General features: G+C 36.7%; 1 protein-coding gene and 2 long non-coding RNA genes across 3 annotated transcripts; all 3 read right to left on the bottom strand.

Annotated features, from left to right (window-relative positions):
- Nucleotides 1-3,031: 3,031 nt before the first annotated feature.
- Nucleotides 3,032-4,071, bottom strand: LOC118487164. Its single transcript, XM_035983732.1, has 2 exons — nucleotides 3,690-4,071; nucleotides 3,032-3,103 (listed from the first exon to the last, which is right to left on the bottom strand). The coding sequence occupies exons 1-2, from the start codon at nucleotides 4,035-4,037 to the stop codon at nucleotides 3,086-3,088; spliced, it is 366 nt and encodes a 121-aa protein (XP_035839625.1). The 5' UTR covers nucleotides 4,038-4,071; the 3' UTR covers nucleotides 3,032-3,085.
- A 5,356-nt stretch (nucleotides 4,072-9,427) lies between these two features.
- Nucleotides 9,428-10,757, bottom strand: LOC110905630. Its single transcript, XR_002573295.2, has 3 exons — nucleotides 10,620-10,757; nucleotides 10,099-10,152; nucleotides 9,428-9,629 (listed from the first exon to the last, which is right to left on the bottom strand). It is a non-coding gene; the product is annotated as an uncharacterized LOC110905630 (long non-coding RNA).
- Nucleotides 10,758-15,324: 4,567 nt separating this feature from the next.
- LOC110905639 lies at nucleotides 15,325-16,696 on the bottom strand. The gene is made up of 3 exons (XR_002573304.2): nucleotides 16,559-16,696; nucleotides 16,039-16,092; nucleotides 15,325-15,569 (listed from the first exon to the last, which is right to left on the bottom strand). It is a non-coding gene; the product is annotated as an uncharacterized LOC110905639 (long non-coding RNA).
- Between the last annotated feature and the right edge of the window lie 6,963 nt (nucleotides 16,697-23,659).

Raw genomic sequence — 23,659 nt, 5'->3', positions numbered from 1 at the left:
CTCTTCAGTGGTGGTGTTGCTACACTCCCCCTCATCAGGTGCACTTGTAGTGTGAATTACAGGAGAAGTGACTGTACAATCCTCAGGGATTGGATCAGGAAACATTGCAGAGTCACTGGTTGATGCACCTTCAGGGGATTGATTGACCATCGGTGTCGGTGTAGGATGTTGCGTGAACACCATTCCCGGTGGATCAACAGTATGATGCTTCACAATTTCTTCCATCTGTACTTCGTCCTCTGTATCTTCAAACGACAATGGTTGTTTTGGAACTGATTCACCTGCAACTGAAACATCACTTGACAAAATGTTAAATGATTTAAACAGAGCAGAATAATCATATAACCAATCTGGACCGACTCTAGCGTCCGTAGCATTCTCTTCAAGCCATTCGATGTTGCACGACTCAACGACTTTCCTAGTTACTTTGTTGTATACCCTATAAGCAGAGCCTTTAGCATATCCAACAAAGTAACATTCGTCACCTTTGACTTCAAACTTTCCATTTGAGTCCATTAGTAATAATACACATGGACAACCAAAAATACGAAAGTGTGAAACCGAAGGTTTATGTCCTTCCAGAATCTCATAAGGGGTTTTCATGTGACGTTTATTAACTAAAGCATGATTCTGGATATAACAAGCCGTGCTAACAGCTTCGGCCCAAAAGAAGCTAGGAAGCTTTGAATCAGCCAGCATGGTACGTGCTGCCTCAATTAGAGTACGATTCCTTCTTTCAGCCACTCCATTCTGTTGTGGAGTGCGAGGCGCACTGAACTGTCGATCAATTCCCTTTTCACTGCAGAACGTATCCAAAGTAACATTCTTGAATTCTGTCCCATTGTCTGATCGAATAACCTTCACCTTAGTACTCACTTGATTTTCAGCCAATGTAATGAATTGTTTCACCAGTGCAGCAGTTTCATTTTTGTGACTGAGAAAATACACCCAAGTGTAGCGAGAGTAATCATCGACGATTACTAGACAGTAGGCTTTCTTCCCGATACTCAGCACATTCACTGGACCAAAAAGATCCATGTGAAGTAGTTCGAGTACAGCTTTTGTCGAGGGTACTGGTTTAGACTTGTGAGGTTTTCGATGAGCCTTCCCTTTCGCACAAGCAACACACTTCTCCACCAACATGAAATCCTTGATCGGAAGATCTCGTACCAATTGACCTTTAGCTAGACGATTCAGATTTTTCATATTCACGTGTCCGAGTCGACGGTGCCACAATAAACCATCATGCTCTGAAATCTTCGAGAATAAGCAGGTGATCTCTTCACACGGCTTCTTGTTCATATCAATGACGTAAGCGTTTCCTTTTCTTTCAGCAGTCATCAAGAACCAGTCTTCTGGAATAACGATCCCAGGCTTCAGAACATGACATCCCTTCTTCGTAAAATGAACTGAATTCCCTCTATCACAAATCTGCGAAATGCTCAACAGATTGTGTTTCAGTTCTGGAACATAATTGACATTTTCAAAGCTGAGAACACCGTTTTGAACAGTTCCTTTCAAAGTGATTCTGCCAGATTCACCTCCCGCAAATGAGACATATCCACCATTAAATTCTTTGACATTCACAAGTTGGGATAAGTCTCCTGTCATGTGCCTGGAACAGCCACTATCCATGTACCAGAGGCGCACGGTAGTCCTCCACAGCTGTTCCTGCACGAGTAGCGGGATTAGTTAGATTTAGGAACCCAGCCCATAGTGGATCTGGGTTTCCCTTGAGCATCGAAATACGTTACTCTTTGCCACACTAAATTCTCTTTGTTTAGAAATTTTGAAACATTTCTGTGTGCGGCCTTTTGATGATATGACTTCATTTGATTGGATTGCATGCCATTGACCTTAGGTTTCCAAAACTGTCTTGACCAGTTAGAATTTAAACTTTCAAAACCGTTACCAAAATAATTTCTCTGATTACGCTGAAAATTTGTTTGTCGGTTCTGATTATGGCGTTTGGCTGCATTCCAATCCTGATCAGAAGGTCTAGTCCTATGATGATCTTTGCTCTTCATCGTCTTAGTCCGAGCAGACTTCATAGACTCCGAACATTTAGATCGATTAGACGTAACTTTCTGATTTCGCCCTGATGGTTTCTTGTCTGGTGTCCTTGGGAGTTTACCACAATTTCTGGCAATGTGGCCGGCAATGCCACAGTTAAAACAAGTTTGACGCTTCACATTTTGAACATTTTTGACATTAGGTCTCTGCTTGTTCGATTTCATGTGATTCAACGTTTTAGTTTTCTGACCATGTTTGATTTGTGGTTTTTCTTTAATCAACTTTTCTGCTGATGATTTCACCCTTTTACCAACCCCCTTTTCCTTTTCACTTACTCTTGATTCCGAATTTGAACATGTATGAGCTTCATCCAAATGTGTTTTATCAACACATTTATCATCTGAAACTGATTCAGGTTCACTTTCCGAACAAGAAGAAGTTTCAACAGTATGCTCTTCCTTAATGCATTTCTCGAGTGAAACTGATTCAGGTTCACTTTCTGATCCTGAAGAAGTTTCATCAACATGCACTTCCTTAATGCATTTCTCGAGTGAAACTGATTCAGGTTCACTTTCTGATCCTGAAGAAGTTTCATCAACATGCATTTCCTCAGAGCATTTACTTTTTGACACAGGTTCTGATTCATTTGGTAATTCGGTTTCCAATGGGGTCCCACTAGATTCAACATTAGGGACACCCACTGAGACAGGTTCAGAAGAAGAATCAGGATACACTTGATTTTCTTGAGAAATAGTTTCAGTGGTTTCACTGAATGCATCCTTGGGGACCGCACCTGTAACATTATCACAAGCTGAAACATTTGATATGTTATCATCACAAACATTAGCTGAAAAACAATCATCACCACAAATATTGTTCAAATCATCCACACAAACATTATCAGTTTTGCCCAAAACAGCAGGCTCACAAGACGAAACAAACGCAGAAAACGACGCAAACAAAGAATTAGTAAAAGCAATGTCAGACTCTGTTGGTTCAGAATAATGTTCAAAATAAGGTTCAGAAACGTTTGAAACAATAACTGGTTCACTCCCATGAACATCATCACATCTTACTTCTGAGCTATCATCTGCACATGACAACGAGATGTTAGGATCAATTGTGCCTTTAGGAATAAACTTTAAAGGCGAGGACTTTTGTGGCTCAACAGGTTTGTTGTGAACAGACGATTTGCTAGATGAGCCATAAGTCATTTTGCTTTCATTTAAGATCTCCTCCTCAGACATTGGCAAATAAGTGTAATTGTTATTGTATGGAGGAGGAGTCTGATTGTAACCCAAACCCGACCCTTTCTTTTTAGAGTAAGCCAATTGTTCCTCACACAGATTTTTTACTAACTTACTGGAGGAATCAAATTTCTTGATGTTTAATTGATTGATTTGATATTTGTCTCTTACATTCTCCAGTTCCTTAGTTACTTCACATAATTTTTCTTTGACTATCATGAGTTGGGCTTTAGCTACACTGACATCGTCCTTTAGTTGAACGATGTCCTTACGCTGAGCTTCGACTTTCTCTTTGAAAAGTTTTTCATTTTTCGTTAAAGTGAAATTTTTTCTTTTAATTTCATTGTAATCTTCGATTAGCTCAGCGTTGTGTATTCTATAAGCCTCAACACGTTCCCTACATTCAGGAGTGCAGAAAACTGAAATTACCTCTTCTTTGGTGAGACCTTTGACAGGTGCTGACAGGATTTGAGTCATGAAAGCGAAATCGTCAGCAGCAGTCTCTTCCTGTGGCTCAGGGTCATGCTCGTTTGAGGTCATGAAAGCAATGTTAGAAGTTGCAGCTTGATTATCTGGAGCTGATATGTTCAGACGCTCAATCTCAGAAGACCAGTCAAAGTTGACATTTGGCTGCACCACCAGCGCTTGTGCTAATCCCTGCGGCTGTGGACTTCCAGAGGCAGCTGCATCTGCTATACTTGTAGTGGACACAAGAGCCCTTTCTCGATTAGGAGTAGCTGGTTGTGCAGGAGTTGTAGGATTCTGATCTCTGTTCATGGGTGGCTTCGGGCAGTTCCTAGCATAGTGTCCTTCCTCATGACAGTTGAAACAGCGAAGATTGAAGGGCACCTTGGAAGCTCCATTCCAAGCGTTACCCCACCTGTTTTTACCCGTTCTCTTCACAAACTTTTGAGCTCTGAATGCCGCCATTGCCATTTGCCAGGTGATATCCATTTCTTCAACATCATCTGGATGAATCTGCGACAAATCATCTTGACTCCACTTTGGTGGATCAAGCTTCCCTGCAAGAAAAGCATTCAAACAGTTGATTACAGAAGCTGCTATGTCTAGCTTTTCCTTTGTCTGACTTGCGAAGAATGCCATCATCTCATTGTTCGTAGAGTGAGCAGAAGCAGAGGCAGCAGCAGATGCCTTTCCAGCATTTTGAACTGAAGCTGGAGAAGCTGTAGAGACGATTTGATTTGAGGATCCAGATTGAGAGACAGAGGAATTATTGCGAAACATCTGAAATCCTCCTTGTGATAGAAGAGCTGTGTTGCTGTCGCTAGACGTGGTTGGAGCTATTGAGAAACCGGCAGCCAGCATGCTGTTCTTGTAGTTAGTCTCTCTCTGCTTGTCATCCAATTCACAAGCTTTGATATGCGAGATCATCTCAGACAGGGTGCATCTTGCAAGATCTTTGGTCTTCTTGATCATAGCAACATGATGATCCCAACTCTTGGGCAAAGCATTGAGAAGTTGTCTGTTGGTGGAGGCGTTTGTGGTATGAATTTCTTCCATTTGCATTTGAGTTACCAGTTTAACAAACCTTTGAATCTGATTATCCACCGTCTCACCATAGATATGGTTGAAGTTGTTGAAGTTTTGTTGCAGCAAGTTCCTTCGACTTTCTTTCATGTCTTCATTACCTTCATACACTTCTACCAGAGAGTCCCACAATTCCTTGGCAGATTTGCAGGTGCGAAAACCCATGGCAATATTAGGACCCAAACCCATGGTCAAGTAAGAGAAAGCTCGATCATCTTCTTCAACAATAAGCAAATCATCTTCAGTGTATTGTTCTCGCGGCTTCTTTATTTTAACATCAGGTTCTGTAGGACTTTCCATCATAATTTCCCTAGGTCCCCTCAAGATGCTGCGCCATAGCTTGTAATCTTTAACCTTAAGATGCTGTTCAAAACGCCACTTCCACTCGGGAAAGTCGTTGGCATCAGTTAGCCTAGGAATGCGTGATGTGGTCCCAAGCTTTGAATCAAGTTCTTGTTGCTGAGTTAGGGTAGACAATTCACTGTTGGTGGTTGACATTGCTAATTAATCAATTAATTAATTAATTAATTTTATTTAGTCCAAAGTCAACAGTCCAAATGTCCGTCACAATGTGTCGTTGCGAGTCGAAACGAGGTTGCGAGTCAAAAACTTCTGTTGATTGCGAGTCGTAATGACAATGGTTGCGAGTCAAGTCAAACTGTGGATGCGAGTCGTAACCGAAGTGGTTGCGAGTCGTAACAAAACAGGATGAGCCGAAACCACGGTTGCGAGTGAAGGTCAAACAGCTGATTGCGAGTCGTAACTGGGCAAGATGAACCGAAATCGAGATTGATTGCGAGTCGTAACTGAAACGTGATGAACCGCAACTAAGAGATTGCGAGTCGTAACCTGCAAAACAAAAGTGATAAGAACTGTTTACTCGCAATCCCGACTTTTCAGCAAATTCCAAAATTCAAAGATATTGTAATCTTTGAATCTGTTGCACCGAAATCCCGAAAAATCAGCAAACACCAATGCTGAAATCAACAGAACCAAAATCAGTGATTTTTCAATGAAACTTTAAGAACAGTCGATGAACAGATCTGCAAACACACTTCAACAAACCGGATCAGTAATATATGAAACTTCTTGAATCCGATTGATATCAAAACCGAGCCCTTGAATGGCTTCAATGGCTCTGATACCAATTGTAAAACCCGTGAGGATCACAATGATATCAATCTAACCTTGTGAGAGTGCGGAAACCAAACACAAGGTGATTCAAGAAACAATATAAAGATCAAATAATAAATAATAAAGATGAATCAAACCGAAACTTGCATTCAACTGAACGATGACTGATACAAGATCGGATGGAACTCGGTTCCACTTGATTGATGTCGCCTGCCTTCTACTATTGATCAACAACCCTTAATCAATAGATTAAGGGTGTTTAAATACTAAACATGCAAGCCGAAACCTAGGCCCATGTCACTATCATTCTAGCCCAACCCACAAGTGTTTAACCCAAAACATAAACAAACTAATTACAAAATCAACCCCTAAACACTGTTAACCTACATGAATAAACCTTCAGGTTCCAACAAAGTGGCTTATTTTATTAATTAAATCAAATTAAGAAATATTGTTTTTACTAAAAGCTACCTTTGTAAAACATGAAATTTATTCCATCTATTTAAATAAAATCCGGTGTTTCTAAACTCTGATATTTTCCTAACTCACGGTCCTGATGAAATTTCCGCTGCAATGTTTTTCAAAATAATCACCGGTACCACTGGACTACTCGCGGCTTCCGATTTCGGCTAGGATGGGGTCGGGGGTCGTGACAGAAGGTGCTCACGGAACTTGAAGGACCTCCATCACAAGCTTTTATTCACTCCATATTCATCTTTTTTCTTCCCTAGCTTAGAGCTAGTAGTAAGATCTCTCATAACCCTTGTTTACTTCCATCTTAGTTGGTTAAAAGATGTAACATGTTGTATATCACAAGATCACTAAAAGACACATACATGAATCTTGAACAAAAAGCTTAAATATGATGAAATCTTTATGAAATAGGGTTGTTTAGTGTATGGATAATGCTTGCTTGTTGATTTCTTGAGATGATGATGTTAATCATCACATGAAGCTTGCTAGATGGTGATTAAACACATAATCTAGCAAGTGAGAGGATGATTATGAGACAACATAAGATGATCATCTTCTTGCATGAACATGAACTTGATGAATAAAGAGATTTCTTGAAAAATAATAAACAAAGTAAGCTAGTAAACTTATAGATCCAAGACTTATGAATAATTTCTCTAAAAGAACCAAGTTCAAAAGATGATTTTTGAAAGATCATGGTTTTTACTTAAACTTACACTATTTTTAGTGATAAAATAGGTGTAGAAACACTTACGAAACAAGAAGATCTAATAAATAAACATTTTTGTAAAATATGTTTACAAGTTATAAACATCTAAAACTTTCAAGAATGAAGTTTATCAAGAAGCAAATATATTTTGGAGGGTAACTAAGGCTACTAGACATACCACCAAGTTACTACAAGTTTTTACGAAAACTCAAGTTCATGATCTTTATGTAGATAGCTAGTTTTCGCACTTGGTAAGTATAATATTGTTTAGGGCTGATTGTTGATTATTGTGTGTTGATTTTGAAAAGAAAATGATATGCTAAATAGCATGGACACCTCTATTTTCAAAGGAAACTATGGCAAAATTTTCTAAAAATACAAACACTTAGAAAATATTTTCTAAACAAGTATTTACAAGAATGTTTTAAACTATGTTTTTCAATGTAAACTTTTCCATAAATTTTCTTACAAGAATACAAGTATTGGAGGTTGGTTTTTGTAAATAAAAATGGATAAATATATATTTAGAATATATATTTTGTATTAAAGACAATTGTGTGAATATGTGTATACTTTGTGGAATAGTCGTATTATTTTAGGGTAAAATAATATAACTTACAAATACCAAGAACTTACAACTCCAAAATAATACCAAAGATTACAAGGAATAAATATATAAGTTACACACTTAATATTGTGGAATAGAACGCAAAGACGTAACTTACGAAATATTCCGAAGAATACCGTTACAAATACATTTTTGGTAAATATTATTTTGGAAAAGAAAGAAGTGAAAATATGATTTTTGTACATATTACCAAGTTATATCATATTTTCGACAAAAGAAAATATATTATTTTTGGGAGATAAAAATATATTTTCCTAGTATTTAGAAGATATATGATTTTTGGGAAAAATATATATTTTCTTGGAATACACTATTTTTGACAAATAAGTGTATATATATATATATATATAGAGAGAGAGAGAGAGAGAGAAAGAATAATGTACTTCACGCCTTAACGTACATTAACGTATTTCACGAAATATATAACATGCGTAATTATTTTTTTGACCAAAATAACGTGCGTGATTATGTGGTCCCATGCGTGATTATGTGGTCCCATGCGTGATTATATGTTCATTATACCCCTTATCCAACGTTTACCATTGTCTCCTACGTGAAGTATGATAATCCGTGAAGTATGTTAACCTTTCTCTCTCTCTCTCTCTCTATATATATATATATATATATATATATATATATATATATTCTAAAGTAAGACTTGAAAATATATTATTTCGAGAATACGAAAAGTACATGTATAAAATACCCACATCCTTGGGAAGGAAATACGAAGTTAAATACTCGAGAAGTATTGTTACGAAATATTGTTAGACAAATTATTCCAAAATTAAATATAATAAGATCATACAAATCCATAATCATCTTTAAGTTGTCAGTATTCGGCAGAAAATCAAGGATTAATGAAAGTAGCAACCCTCCTAAGATCTTGTTAAGGATTAAGTGTCACAACCCCCGATCCCTATTGCCCAGGAACGGGCGGCCGCGAACCAGTTGCGGTGGTATCACGTTATTACTTATTTGGCAGCGGAAATTTTCATCAGGACCGTAGTTAGGAAATATGAAATCAGAGTAAACCACCATATTTTTATAATATTAAACACATGGGTAAATCCCAAGTTTTCATTACAAACTGAATTACAGGGATAAATCCCACTTTATTGAAATAAATGCTTTCTTTTATTTAGGTAACTTTTATAGCCACTTTTCCAAGCCTTCAGTGCTGTCCAGCTGGCTTCTAATTGGCTTTCACATTGTGTTACCTGAAACGCGTTTTAAAAAGGTTTTGTCAGTGGAAAATACTGGTGAATGAATCTCAGTTTAATCAAGAAATATTAATTCAATTTAAACAGTATTGAGGGCGATTACAATGTTTATATCTACCCAATTACTCATTCAGTAGTGTCAAGTCTGACTAGAGGGTCATATTACGCATTGGCTAACTCGTCGTCCAATGTTAACGTTACTCAAATTTTGTATACAAAACCCCAACATACCGGCAGTAATTGTAGAATTACAAAGACTCAATCACTGCTAAATTGCATTGTAAAAAGGTTATGTAAGGTCCGCTTTTCCGTAATTATAAAATTACTTACTAGAGTAATTTAATAGACATCAAAAGTACCAACTTTGATACATAATTAAAATTTTTACAAAAATTGGGCATGACCGGTCGAAAAACGAACATGCCCCCTGTTTTTAACTTGATCCACTAAATAACATTCTACGATCCGTTTGACATAAAACCACCACAAACGAAGACAACAAGTTTTACAAATGTACGACTACTAACAAAGTTGGACAAAATAACAAGTCATGGACCAAAAAGATGCGAATAAGCTAGCGGAAGCGTTTGGTATAACAAGACATGGACACATGCTCGCTCCAAATCTCCAAATCGCCAAAAGTGAGGATTTACCTACATTCAACAACAAGGCTTAAAAGTTAGTCATCACACTTGTTAAATCATAATTCCTTCGTTTTAGTTCCATTCGTATATGAGCTTTCATCTTTCTTACACATTCGACTACCCAAGTACTTGGGTTTGGCATAAACACTCTTAATGAGAGTTAAGCATACAATTTCGACCCGTTTAATTGGGTTAATTGCTTTCAACATAAATCCTTCTTTCTATCTGCATAACGGATTAAGCTTTTAGCATTCATCATAGCATTCAAAACCACCCGTTCAAAACGGTTGGTAGCTTATTCTTACTCGACTTGTTCTACTAGAACCGGTCGACTTGCGTAGCTTATTATAACTTTCATCATAACCAAATCCGCAAGGGATTTGCTAATTACTTACTAATCACCATAACATTTTAACAAGGATTGTTTATCATATTATAAACAAAATTATAAATAAGGTTTGTATGCAACGAAACATACCTCGATCCTGCGAGCCTTCCGACTTCTTAGTACTTGAGCCCTCTTCCTTTACGCCTATATTAACACATCCGTTCATTCGTTTAGTACCCTGAACTTTCGTTCCGTTATTTTCTAAATTACACATAGTTGTTCATTCAAGCATTTCATTGAACACATGGCGGGTTTCGCATTTTCAGGACATTTACCCATCTAACTAACATATATTTCTAAGCTAGTTACTTTAATCATTCAACATCAATCAATTAAGTTTTACTCTATATCAGATTATCTAATAATTTTACATCATAGACAAGGTTATTCCTCATCAACACACACACATATATCAAAACTTGATCATTCCAACCCTAGTAACTTTTCATCAATTTGGGTCTTGGCTATAAACAACAAAATTGCTAAAAATCAGACAAGATTCTGATCCTATATCATAATCTTAACTAAATTTCATAAATTTCATATCATGCAAATCAGATTTGATCAAGACCCATTTCCTACAATTTGCTAAATCATAAAATTGAACTTACCACTTCGAAGAACAGATGTAGGAGCTGAGAATTCGTTGTTTATATTTTCGATTTTCTCAAGATTTCACTTGATTCTTGTGGATTTTTGATAAACTAGGGTTCAATCCCCTTTGCTCCCTTCTGTTGATCGACCAGAACCCCACACACGTACTGTGTGTGGGTTTTTGTCATATATCATTTTAGTAAACTAACTTTTGGGCATTTACATCTTTAGTCCCTTGATTTCAATCACTTATTAAATTTAAATACTGCCCTTTTTTTATTTCTACATTATATCCTAATTGAAATAAATATTTTTGGGGTGTTACAAATTTTTCATTACACCTTTACACTTTTAGTCCCTTGTCTTTTAATACATGTTACATTCTTTCTTTTCACATTAACTAGGTTACCTTTCCTTTGGTTAACTTAGTTACATACATATAATTTAAACTTACTATCATTTTCTTACGGTACCATTTAATAGTTACCGTTTTTCTGTTATTTATCATCACAAAAACAAATATAATATTATTTTATATCATACGAAATTTAGGGTGTTACAAGTCTACCCCCCTTAAAAGAGGTTTCGTCCCCGAAACCTTTCTTATTCCAACTAGACCAATTTTACCCTTACTTTTTCATCTATTCATTCACGATGCCTACTACACATAGATGCAATCGGGATCTTAGCAAAAGTTTCATTCATGCATAAACATATTTGTACACATTGTCCCTTCGTTCTTAAATTAAGTAAATTACTTTCATAATCACATATAAGTCAGAATCTGATCCAGAGCTCTTATTAGTGTCATTTTTACTTTATAATGCTAGTTCCTAGCATACATTATCACTAGCGGTTCGTTCATTGAAATTTTATTCCAAATGTATACTATTGGTCGTACAAGCCTACGTTTACGGCTTGTTTCTATCTTTCTAGTCAAGCATAACATATTCATACATTTGCTAATTAAAAATAAATCGATTTATTTCATTCCACTCACGTATCATACACAATATAATTCCTTATTGTAACCATGAGAAAACCCTACCATCCCATTACTAACATTCTTCTTAATTATTTTCTTGTTCATATGAGGGCTTAGCATAGCATTATACGTATACTATAAGCATTTAATGATTTTGTGGTACTAATACAAAGCTACCCACTTCCTAATTACTTTTTCATACTTAATACGAGTATGAGGTATCATTCTACGGTTACTACTGTCACTTGAACTAATCACAAGTTTTGAGTTTAGCCTTAATTTTAATCCTTCGCACACTTTATTATTAGTTCCTTGCATGAACTACTTTATGATAACAACTAGGTATGTTGTGTACGAGCACCATATGATCATCTAACTAATTCAGCTCAAACTTTCATTTAAGGCCTTTAGATCTCCCTCTTAATGACATTCATACCTTCTAACGCTGACCGTTACAGGTCGATCATTGTATACCATACCATAATTATTCTACCATTCATTTTGTTCACACATACAAATAAATCTACGGATTCTTATCATTAATCAAGAATTGAACATTTTACTAACCTCGCCTTTAATGCATAAGTCGGTTATCTGTGCGCCGGATTGATCCGCTTCTTTATATGTACCCTCCGTACCAGACTTGGTCTCATTCATTCATGAAATATGCTCCCACTCGTGGGCATCCTTCCACTAGCTTCATTACTAACATCTCACTAAGAATTCCATCATATTTGTCTATAAATGAACAGTTAGCACATAACCCTTCATAACTGCGTACTGCGGGGTGTTTGTTCGCCCATTGCCTCTTTCACAATTTTCTTACGTACATGCTAAAATATATCATACATTCCATTTCTTACATACAATCCTTTCTTTTTATTGGTTATTTCTCCAACTTTCGCAGTTTGACCTTTCAAGGTTAGACTAACACCCCCTCACCTATTAGTAATAAACTTTGACAAACCGAACATTATATACCGGGTTCAAATGGCGATCGCCGTTTAACCCGTATAACTTATTTGAGTTTGGTGCTTAATTAATTTTTTTTTATTCTTACTTGTTTAATCCGTCTTCACTTACGGATTTGAACTTTTAATTTATTATCTTTCATTCTTACATGGTTGAATCAATTTCTCAGATTCAAACATTTTCCTCCGAACCTTTCTTTCTTCTGCCATATCATTTACCATGTAATTTCTTATGAATCGTTCCCGTATTAATCTTCTACATTCAACTTCAAGTGTTGGGTCCTAACACTTAATTCCATATCCTAATTCATGTAGCGCGTTTCAACGCGACACTCTACATCCTATTTCTAGTGGTGTTCTCACCCTTCTTTCTTAAGTTTGTTTTACATTCAATCGCAGGCTTATACTTTTCATTCTTATCTTTCTTTCTTTTATTGATCTGATCCTTTAAGAATCGTTAGACCCCTTATTACTAGCTTGACTGGACATAAGTGAGATGATTCTCGTGTTTTTCTCGAGCTTCGGTCAATATATGACCATCCCTTACATACCATTTCCATTTGTTCGTTCAACGTATTTGGTGTTAATTCACCTACGTTCTCTAACATGTCTCTTACAAATGAGTATCCTACATTACACGTTGCATTCTTACGTAATGTTTCCAAAAATTTGTAAATAATTATTATTTACTGACTTCTACGATTTGACCTTTTAAAGTTAATCACACTTAGTACTTATTGTTGTACGCGTTGTACTTACTTTCAATTCGAACATATTACATAATGTCTTTAGCTAACATCCCAACTAATATTCTTTCCATACCTTTCATATATTATTATTACATTCATAATATTGTTAGCTTATGTGAGCATACATACTATTATTCATTTTCTTTTTGTTTATACAAATTTGACTTGTATAAACGAGACATTTATTATCAGTTATCTCATTTCCAATCCATACCACTAAACTTATCGTCAAGCATAATACGTATATTACTTAATACATAACACATTAACTTTTTACTTTAACATTTGCGTCTAAAGGGTCATTCCATGATATTCCTATATTGTTGACTTTTAGTTAGTCACTGTTTTGCTTACACACTTCAAACTTTTGAACATGTGGTCATTTAAATATGATAGACCATAATATTAATGCTCTACGAATCTTATACATACAATTTACGTAATCCTCCAAACAATACACATGTATACATTCACCTTCGCGTACCTTCTCATGCTAGTGCTTCACGATTCTACAAATAATAAATATCATTCAAGTTAACTATATAACATAATTCTAACACATTCTTTACTAATAAGCTAGTATGATTTGCATTTGGGTCATATTCGCCTCTTAATCATAACAAGGCAAATCATTAAATACACATAAGCATCACACCATTCATGTACAAGGTAGAAGCCTCTAGTGCATAATTCTATCAAAGCATACATTCATCCGAATTTTCATCCGAATTTTTATACGAATTCCATCTAACTCACATTCTTCAAATTATTTTCACCACTATTCTCATCATCATTTTTTTTTACATTCATTTATTAACAATTCCGGTTCCTTCGCATATCTAAGTACTTCAGTCTATATTTACTTCCTTTATTATTCATTATCATACGTTTCCAATTCCACTTTATACGTTCGTCATTCATTTCATGCCATCCCATACGTTACATTCGACTTTTATAAATTTTACTTTATCGCCAACGATCTACATAACTTTAAATAACTTATTATATCTTCTAATAACTTGGCAGGAACATAAGACGGGCATTTCTGAGAAGTATGGAAGCTTAAATTATATTTCACAAGCTTTCAATACTTCATAATTCATTAGTCCGTATTTACTTCATTCGCATTCTTACATTTTAAGCTTTACTCATCTCTTAAACTTTCATCATTCATTCGTGCCTTTCGACATATTACTTTCGACTTTTATACATTTCCTTCTATCGTAACCACTAGTCGTGGTTACATATATCTTTTAGGCCTTATATAGACCCTAAACGAACATTTAATAGACCTTCGGACGGTTTGGAAACTCAAAATACGAAAAGCAAAACAAAACAAAAACCCCCAGCGGACTCGGTTTCCACTAGCCGTCGGCGACGACATCATACCCCGTCGGCGACAGGCTTTGTAAATGGGCGTTGCCCACAATGACCGTAGACAGAAAGATAGGCCGTCGGCTAGCATGAGGGCGTCGGCGACGGCTCACAGCCCGTCGGCGACGGCCCTTCAAGAAAAATATGAAGTTTGTGGAAATTTCGCCCAGACACAGCTGTGTTGATTATCTGAGTACAATGTCACACAGCTGTGTCAGCCTTGCCACACACCCTGATCTCAGCAATAAGCATCAATGGTCCACACAACTGTGTCACTTAACGACACAACTGTGTGGTGCGCCAGATCTGATATAACCTAATGTTTAACTTCCATTATTACTATTCCACATACTTTAACTTAAATATTTATCATAAACACACTAAACATACTTGTACTAAACAAAAACTTAAAATTTTACCTCATTGGCGACCTTGGAGCGAGCACACTTTTGAACGAGCCGTCGGTTTGAGTTCAAGCATCACCTCATATGCTTGAATCCCTCAAACCTTGGCTCTGATACCAACTTGTAAGGTCCGCTTTTCCGTAATTATAAAATTACTTACTAGAGTAATTTAATAGACATCAAAAGTACCAACTTTGATACATAATTAAAATTTTTACAAAAATTGGGCATGACCCGTTTGAAAAACGAACATGCCCCCTGTTTTTAACTTGATCCACTAAATAATATTCTACGATCCGTTTGACATAAAACCACCACAAACGAAGACAACAAGTTTTACAAATGTACGACTACTAACAAAGTTGGACAAAATAACAAGTCATGGACCAAAAAGATGCGAATAAGCTAGCGGAAGCGTTTGGTATAACAAGACATGGACACATGCTCGCTCCAAATCTCCAAATCGCCAAAAGTGAGGATTTACCTACATTCAACAACAAGGCTTAAAAGTTAGTCATCACACTTGTTAAATCATAATTCCTTCGTTTTAGTTCCATTCGTATATGAGCTTTCATCTTTCTTACACATTCGACTACCCAAGTACTTGGGTTTGGCATAAACACTCTTAATGAGAGTTAAGCATACAATTTCGACCCGTTTAATTGGGTTAATTGCTTTCAACATAAATCCTTCTTTCTATCCGCATAACGGATTAAGCTTTTAGCATTCATCATAGCATTCAAAACCACCCGTTCAAAACGGTTGGTAGCTTATTCTTACTCGACTTGTTCAACTAGAACCGGTCGACTTGCATAGCTTATTATAACTTTCATCATAACCAAATCCGCAAGGGATTTGCTAATTACTTACTAATCACCATAACATTTTAACAAGGATTGTTTATCATATTATAAACAAAATTATAAATAAGGTTTGTATGCAACGAAACATACCTCGATCCTGCGAGCCTTCCGACTTCTTAGTACTTGAGCCCTCTTCCTTTACGCCTATATTAACACATCCGTTCAATCGTTTAGTACCCGAACTTTCGTTCTGTTATTTTCTAAATTACACATAGTTGTTCATTCAAGCATTTCATCGAACACATGGCGGGTTTCGCATTTTCAGGACATTTACCCATCTAACTAACATATATTTCTAAGCTAGTTACTTTAATCATTCAACATCAATCAATTAAGCTTTACTCTATATCAGATTATCTAATGATTTTACATCATAGACAAGGTTATTCCTCATCAACACACACACATATATCAAAACTTGATCATTCCAACCCTAGTAACTTTTCATCAATTTGGGTCTTGGCTATAAACAACAAAATTGCTAGAAATCAGACAACATTCTGATCCTATATCATAATCTTAACTAAATTTCATAAATTTCATATCATGCAAATCAGATTTGATCAAGACCCATTTCCTACAATTTGCTAAATCATAAAATTGAACTTACCACTTCGAAGAACAGATGTAGGAGCTGAGAATTCGTTGTTTATATTTTCGATTTTCTCAAGATTTCACTTGATTCTTGTGGATTTTTGATAAACTAGGGTTCAATCCCCTTTGCTCCCTTCTGTTGATCGACCAGAACCCCACACACGTACTGTGTGTGGGTTTTTGTCATATATCATTTTAGTAAACTAACATTTGGGCATTTACATCTTTAGTCCCTTGATTTCAATCACTTATTAAATTTAAATACTACCCTTTTTTTATTTCTACATTTTATCCTAATTGAAATAAATATTTTTGGGGTGTTACAAATTTTTCATTACACCTTTACACTTTTAGTCCCTTGTCTTTTAATACATGTTACATTCTTTCTTTTCACATTAACTAGGTTACCTTTCCTTTGGTTAACTTAGTTACATACATATAATTTAAACTTACTATCATTTTCTTACGGTACCATTTAATAGTTACCGTTTTTATGTTATTTATCATCACAAAAACAAATATAATATTATTTTATATCATACGAAATTTGGGGTGTTACAGGTTAAGGTTTTGTAAAAACTGTTAACAAAAAGGAGATTACTCACATTGCTGTTTTAGGTTTTTCGTAAGGATTTCCTAGAGATAATCTATAAATTACACAAATTCACGTGTGTTACTATAATAACCCATTTTAACATTAGTAATACCCTCCCCGAGACGGTATTCCAACGACTACGTCGGGCAGAACCATGACAGCCGTTACAGAACCCTAGATCAATCGGGCAGAGTATCTAATACGTATCCAGGGGTTATAATACTTACAACAGAGCAGAACCTCGCTATTTTAGGGGGTATAACGCCCGGGTAGAGTGATACTACTACAGAAATTTAAGAGAGAAAGAAATTTTGGACGATCGAAAGTGAAAGCCCGAGGCTTCCCTTTATAGGGCCTGATCTGGGTTTTCTCGTGGCCCGTGTGAAGGTAAGAGGCCTTACGCGGCCCGCGTCAATGTGCGGTCAACCTATAGCTTAGCTGATTCGATACGTAGGTCCACCACGATGATGACACGTGTCATCACCGGATGTATCCGCGTTTCATGAGTCCGCGCGGCCCGCATCAACTTAAGCGAGATCATACGCGGCCCGCATGAACTTATGATTTAAGCGAAGTATGGTTTTATCCTTGCGCAGCCCGCGTTAAGTTGAGGTGAGATCCCATGCGGCCCGCCTCAACTTAATTTTTATTGTTTTTATTTATTTTTATATACTATACTCTATTTTGGGGCTCGGTTTTCACATACGGGGTGCATATAAAGACATATTGAGATATTTTAAGATATATTAGGGTATTGAAAAATTTATAAGGGTGTCGGTTTACATTAGGGTTGTTATATCCTCCCCACCTTGTTTTAGAGCTCGTCCTCGAGATCTACTGGAACAAGTGTGGATATTTCTTTTGCATTTCTGATTCAAGCTCCCATGTGTACTCGGGTCCTCTTTTGGAGTCCCACTTCACTTTGACCAAAACTAGTCTCTTATGCTTGAGATTCTTGATTTTCCTATCTTCAATCTGTAGAGGCCTCTCCACAAACTTGAGTTGTTCATTAACCTCTATATCCTTAAGAGGTACTATGAGTGATTCGTCAGCTAGACACTTTTTGAGATTAGATACATGAAATGCGTCATGTATTCCTGCCATTTCCCCTGGCAGTTGTAGCTGATAGGCTACAGGTCTTATTCTTTTAATAATTTCAAAGGGTCCAATATACCTGGGACTTAGCTTTCCTCTTTTGATGAATCTTACCACTCCTTTCCAGGGTGAAACTTTTAACAATACTTTGTCTCCTACCTGAAATTCTAACGGTTTTCGCCTGTTGTCAGCGTAACTCTTCTGTCGATCACGTGCTGCTTTCAGTCGTTCCTTGACTTGAATAATTTTGTCAGTTGTTTCTTGTACTATTTCGGGTCCAGATAGTTGCTTTTCCCCAAGTTCTGCCCAACAGACTGGTGTTCTGCACTTTCGTCCATAAAGTGCTTCGAATGGTGCAGCATTAATACTTGTGTGATAACTGTTATTATAAGAAAATTCTATCAAAGGTAAGTGTTCGTCCCAATTACCTCCGAAATCAATTACACAAGCTCTAAGCATGTCTTCCATTGTCTGAATTGTTCTTTCACTTTGCCCGTCCGTTTGAGGATGATACGCGGTGCTTAGATTCAGTTTTGTTCCCATTGCTTTTTGGAAACTTGACCAAAAATGAGAGGTAAAACGGCTATCTCTATCAGAAACAATTGATAAAGGTATTCCGTGCAATGAAACGATTTCATTTACATACAATTTAGCTAATTGTTCCATGCTAAAGGTTTCCTTCATTGGTAAGAAATGAGCTGATTTGGTCAGCCTATCTACAATCACCCAGATTGTATCATTTCCTTTTCTTGTTTTGGGTAATTTAGTAACAAAATCCATTGTTATTAATTCCCATTTCCAAACTGGCATTTCTAATTGCTGTAATAAACCTGAGGGTTTCTGATGTTCAGCTTTAACTTGTGAGCAAGTTAAACATTTAGAAACATAAGCTGCTATATCCTTTTTCATTCCTATCCACCAGAAATTTTTCCTTAAATCCTGGTACATTTTATCACTTCCTGGGTGCATCGTATATTTAGAATTATGAGCTTCTTCTAATATACGGTGACGTAGGTTTCGTAAATTAGGTATCCACATTCTCTTTTAATGGAACCTCCAAATTCCATCCGTTCCTTGTTCTAATTCCTTAATCATTCCTTTTAATTTTTCAGTATCTTCCCTGATTACTGATTCTTGTGCTTTTCTAATCTGATCGTTTAAATCTACTTGTAGATTTAATTTAAGAGAACGTACCCTCTTTGATTTTTCGTGATATTTCCGACTTAAAGCATCTGCCACTACATTGGCTTTTCCTGCATGATACTGGATATCACAGTCATAATCGCTAAGCAATTCCATCCAACGTCTTTGTCTCATATTCAACTCTTTTTGCCCGAAAACATATCTTAAACTTTTATGATCTGTGAATATGGTAAACTTACTACCATAAAGATAATGTCTCCAAATCTTAAGGGCAAAAATTATAGCTCCTAATTCCAAATCATGGGTTGAATAATTCTCTTCATGACTCTTAAGCTGTCTAGAGGCGTAAGCTATAACCTTTTGGCGTTGCATCAACACACATCCATAACCTAATTTAGAAGCATCACAATAAATTACAAAGTCTTCAGTTCCTTCTGATAATGCTAATATAGGTGCATGCGTTAATCTTTGCTTAAGGATTCTAAAAGCTTCTTCTTGTTTTGGTCCCCACTCAAACTTAATAGATTTACAAGTTAACTTAGTTAAAGGAATGGCTATTCTAGAAAAATCTCGAATAAATCTTCTATAATAACCGGCCAATCCTAAGAAACTGCTAACCTCGGTTGGTGATTCAGGGGTTTTCCATTTAGTAATTGCCTCGATCTTTGTTGGATCTACATGAATTCCTTCATGATTCACTAAATGCCCGAGAAATTGTACCTGTTCTAACCAAAACTCGCACTTTGAAAACTTAGCATAAAGCTTTTCTTTTCCCAATAAACTTAAAAGTAAGTGCAAGTGCTTTGCATGCTCCTCTTTACTTTTAGAGTAAATTAGAATATCATCTATGAAGACAATTATGAATTTATCCAAATATGGCTTACATATTCGGTTCATCATGTCCATAAATGCGGCTGGGGCATTGGTTAAACCAAATGGCATGACAGTAAATTCATAATGACCATACCTTGTTCTGAATGCGGTTTTAGGAATATCCTCTTCCTGTACCTTTAATTGATGATATCCTGATTTAAGTCGATTTTAGAGAAAAATCGAGCTCCTTGAAGTTGATCAAACAAATCATCGATCCTTGGTAATGGGTACCGATTCTTCATCGTGACTTTGTTTAATTCACGGTAGTCAATGCACATACGCATTGATCCGTCCTTCTTTTTGACAAACAATATCGGTGCTCCCCATGGCGATGAACTTGGCTGTATAAATCCTTTTTCCAATAATTCGTCTAATTGTTTCTTCAGTTCTTGCATTTCAACAGGTGCCAAACGGTAAGGTGCTTTGGCAATTGGTGTTGTCCCTGGTAAAAGATGGATCCTAAATTCGACTTCCCTGTCTGGTGGTAATCCTGGTAATTCCTCTGGAAAGACATCTGAAAACTGGGACACTACTGGAATGTCTTTTAATTCTTTTTCTTTAGTGCTAGTGATTATGGAAATCAAATACACTATAGATCCTTTTCTTATATAACTTGCAGTTTTCATTACAGAAATGAATTTAGTGGATCTAAAGAGTTTATCTCCTTTAATTGTGATCTTTTCACCTCTTGGTGATTTTAACTGAATTGTCTTTTGATCACATAAAATACTGGCTTTATTGGCTATTAACCAATCCATACCTAACACAACATCAAATCCAGCCAAATTCATTGGGTAAAGATTTGCAATAAACTTTTGATTAAAAATTTCTATTCTTGCCCCCTGCAAGATTTCAGAAATTCTAATGGTTTCTCCATTTGCGGTTTCTACTAGACATTCTTGTGGTAGTTTAGTTAATGATTTATTTAGGAGTTTGCAAAACGAAGTATTTATAAAACTTTGGTTTGCACCAGAGTCAAATAATACTTTAGCAAAACTATCATTAACTAAAAACGTACCAGCAATGACATCTGGAATCATCTTGGCTTCGTCTGCAGTCAAGACGAATGCTCTAGCATTTTTAGGGTTCTTGTTGTTCACAACTGGAGTCAATTTTGGGCAGTTTGGCTTGATGTGTCCTGGTTCCCCACAGTTGAAGCATACCCTGCTATTGGCTTTCTTCCTGCAATCTTCTTCCTTGTGACCTGATATTTTGCAGAAATTGCAGTATATGGAGTATTTTCCAGAATGCTTCCTTTTGCAATGCTTGCAATAAGATGCTGATGTAGAACCGACATTTCTACGGTTGGAATTCCCAGAACGGAATTCTTGGGTAAGCCTTTGGGATAAGTTTCTCCTTTGATCTTCTTCCCTAGTACGGATTAGCTTGTCTGTCAAGGTATTGGCTAGTTCTACAGCTTCTTCTATGGTTTGAGGTCTAGCTGCCTTGACTACATGCCTAATCTCTCCAATTAATCCCCAGATGTAACGAGAGATTAATACTGGTTCAGGTGACGCAAGATTTGGTACTATCCTAACACATTCAAAGAATGTGGTAGTGTAACCTTTACTGTCTACCCCTGTCATTCTAAGATTCAAAAATTTATTTGCTATCTGTTCTTTTTCATTGGGAGGGCAGAATTTCATTTCTACCATGTTCTTAAATTCTTCCCATTCCATGCTATAAACCCTATCACTCCCTCTTGACTGGAGGATAGTGTTCCACCATTCTAGAGCTGCATTCTTAAACAGATTTGAAGCAAACATTATTTTATCTTCCTCCGCACACTTGCTTTTTCAGAATTGCCTCAGTTTTCTCTATCCAGCGTAAAGCTGCAATGGGTCCTTCATTGCCCGAGAATTCTATTGGTTTGCAGGACCAGAATTCTTTGTAAGAACAACCATGTGGCATGGTTCTTCTTCTTTTGGGAATGGGCGCTTGAAGTATGAGTCCATTGTTCACGCTGTGTTCTGGTTCAGTTGATCGCTTACTGCTATGCTTACTTTTATTATTCGCTTCTTGAACCGTTTGAATAATAAATGGCATTGCATCTATAATTCCCTGTGCCACAATATGTTGAACAGCACTATTATCCATTTGGTTTCCGTTGTTATTGTTGTTCGGATTCTCGTTAACCACGTTATTGTTACTCTGGTTATCGTTATTCAGATTTTCTTGATTTCCCTCGTCGGCCATCTGAATTTTAAACATTTACCAAATATTAATGTCACAAATAATATTTGAATATAGCTAATCACATGACACGCACTTTTTTGGTCAAAAGCGTCGAGCATTGCGACTTTTACTCTATTCATATAGTATGCATCAATACACACCAGTACTGAAATTAAAATTACAATACTGACTGAAATGTAAAGCTACAATACTTATAGTATGCATCCGTAGTTTTTTTTCTAACACATACACACATATATTATTATATTATAATATATTATTATTACTACCGTCTCCACCATTCTGTTCAGGGATATGGATTCATCCAGAAATCCATATTGCGCTCGTCGTACTTCCAGACGAGGCGCTCTCCCACCTGTCGCATTCTTTCACTACTTTCTAGAATTTCCTCCCCAAAAGTCCTAAGTTCTTGGACATTTTCTGCACTCATTGGGGGTGCAGGTTCTAGGACTGGGTTCGGAATCTGAGGTGCGGGTTCCTGGTACGGGGCCTGGTAAGGGTAAGGATTTTCTAAGATCTCCCTAATGTATGCATCATTAATGTGATAGGGATCTTGAGGATCTAACCCTGGGTAGGCTCCTAGATTGGGCATTGGCACGTTTTCCTGAATCGGGTTTTGTTGCACATAGTCCCTAACCTCGTTCCACCAGGGATCATAATTGTTTGGGTCTAGGGGATTGGGTGCAGGTACCCTAGGTATCTCTTCTGGATTGAAATTATGCATTTCTGGTTGATTTTCAGGATTTTCTACTTCCATGGGTTGTTCAGGATTTGGTAATTGTGGTTGGGGTGCAAGCATTTGTTCTAGGTTTGGGTCAGCTGCAGTGGTTGCTAAAATGTGGATATTGGCTATACCTCTATTGAGCATATCCTGGGCATAAGCATCAGTTTCTCTTTTAGCTGCAGCTAACACTCGCTGATCCTGTAACTTTTTCATACGTTTCCTACGCTCGTGTGCTCCCCTACTGAACCATCCCCTCTTTTTCTGAGCAAATGGCTCTTCAGACTGAGCCTTAAACACAAAGATTCCTTCTTCCGTATCAGCAGAGTACCCTGAGAGGGCAGGCTGAGAAGAGGAGGTGCCTTCGCTTCTAGGCGAACCAGACAATTGACGATACGCGTCAGAGGGTCCTTGGTCGCTCATACTGTAAACTAACAGATAGTCAGATAACACATAACAAGAAAATACAACTATGCACGTATTTCCCATAATTT

This window comes from Helianthus annuus, chromosome 2, assembly GCF_002127325.2.
Source record: "Helianthus annuus cultivar XRQ/B chromosome 2, HanXRQr2.0-SUNRISE, whole genome shotgun sequence".
NCBI classification, from domain to species: domain Eukaryota; kingdom Viridiplantae; phylum Streptophyta; class Magnoliopsida; order Asterales; family Asteraceae; genus Helianthus; species Helianthus annuus.
Note: the sequence above shows the minus strand (reverse complement) of the source record. Positions and strands in the feature narration are given on the sequence as shown.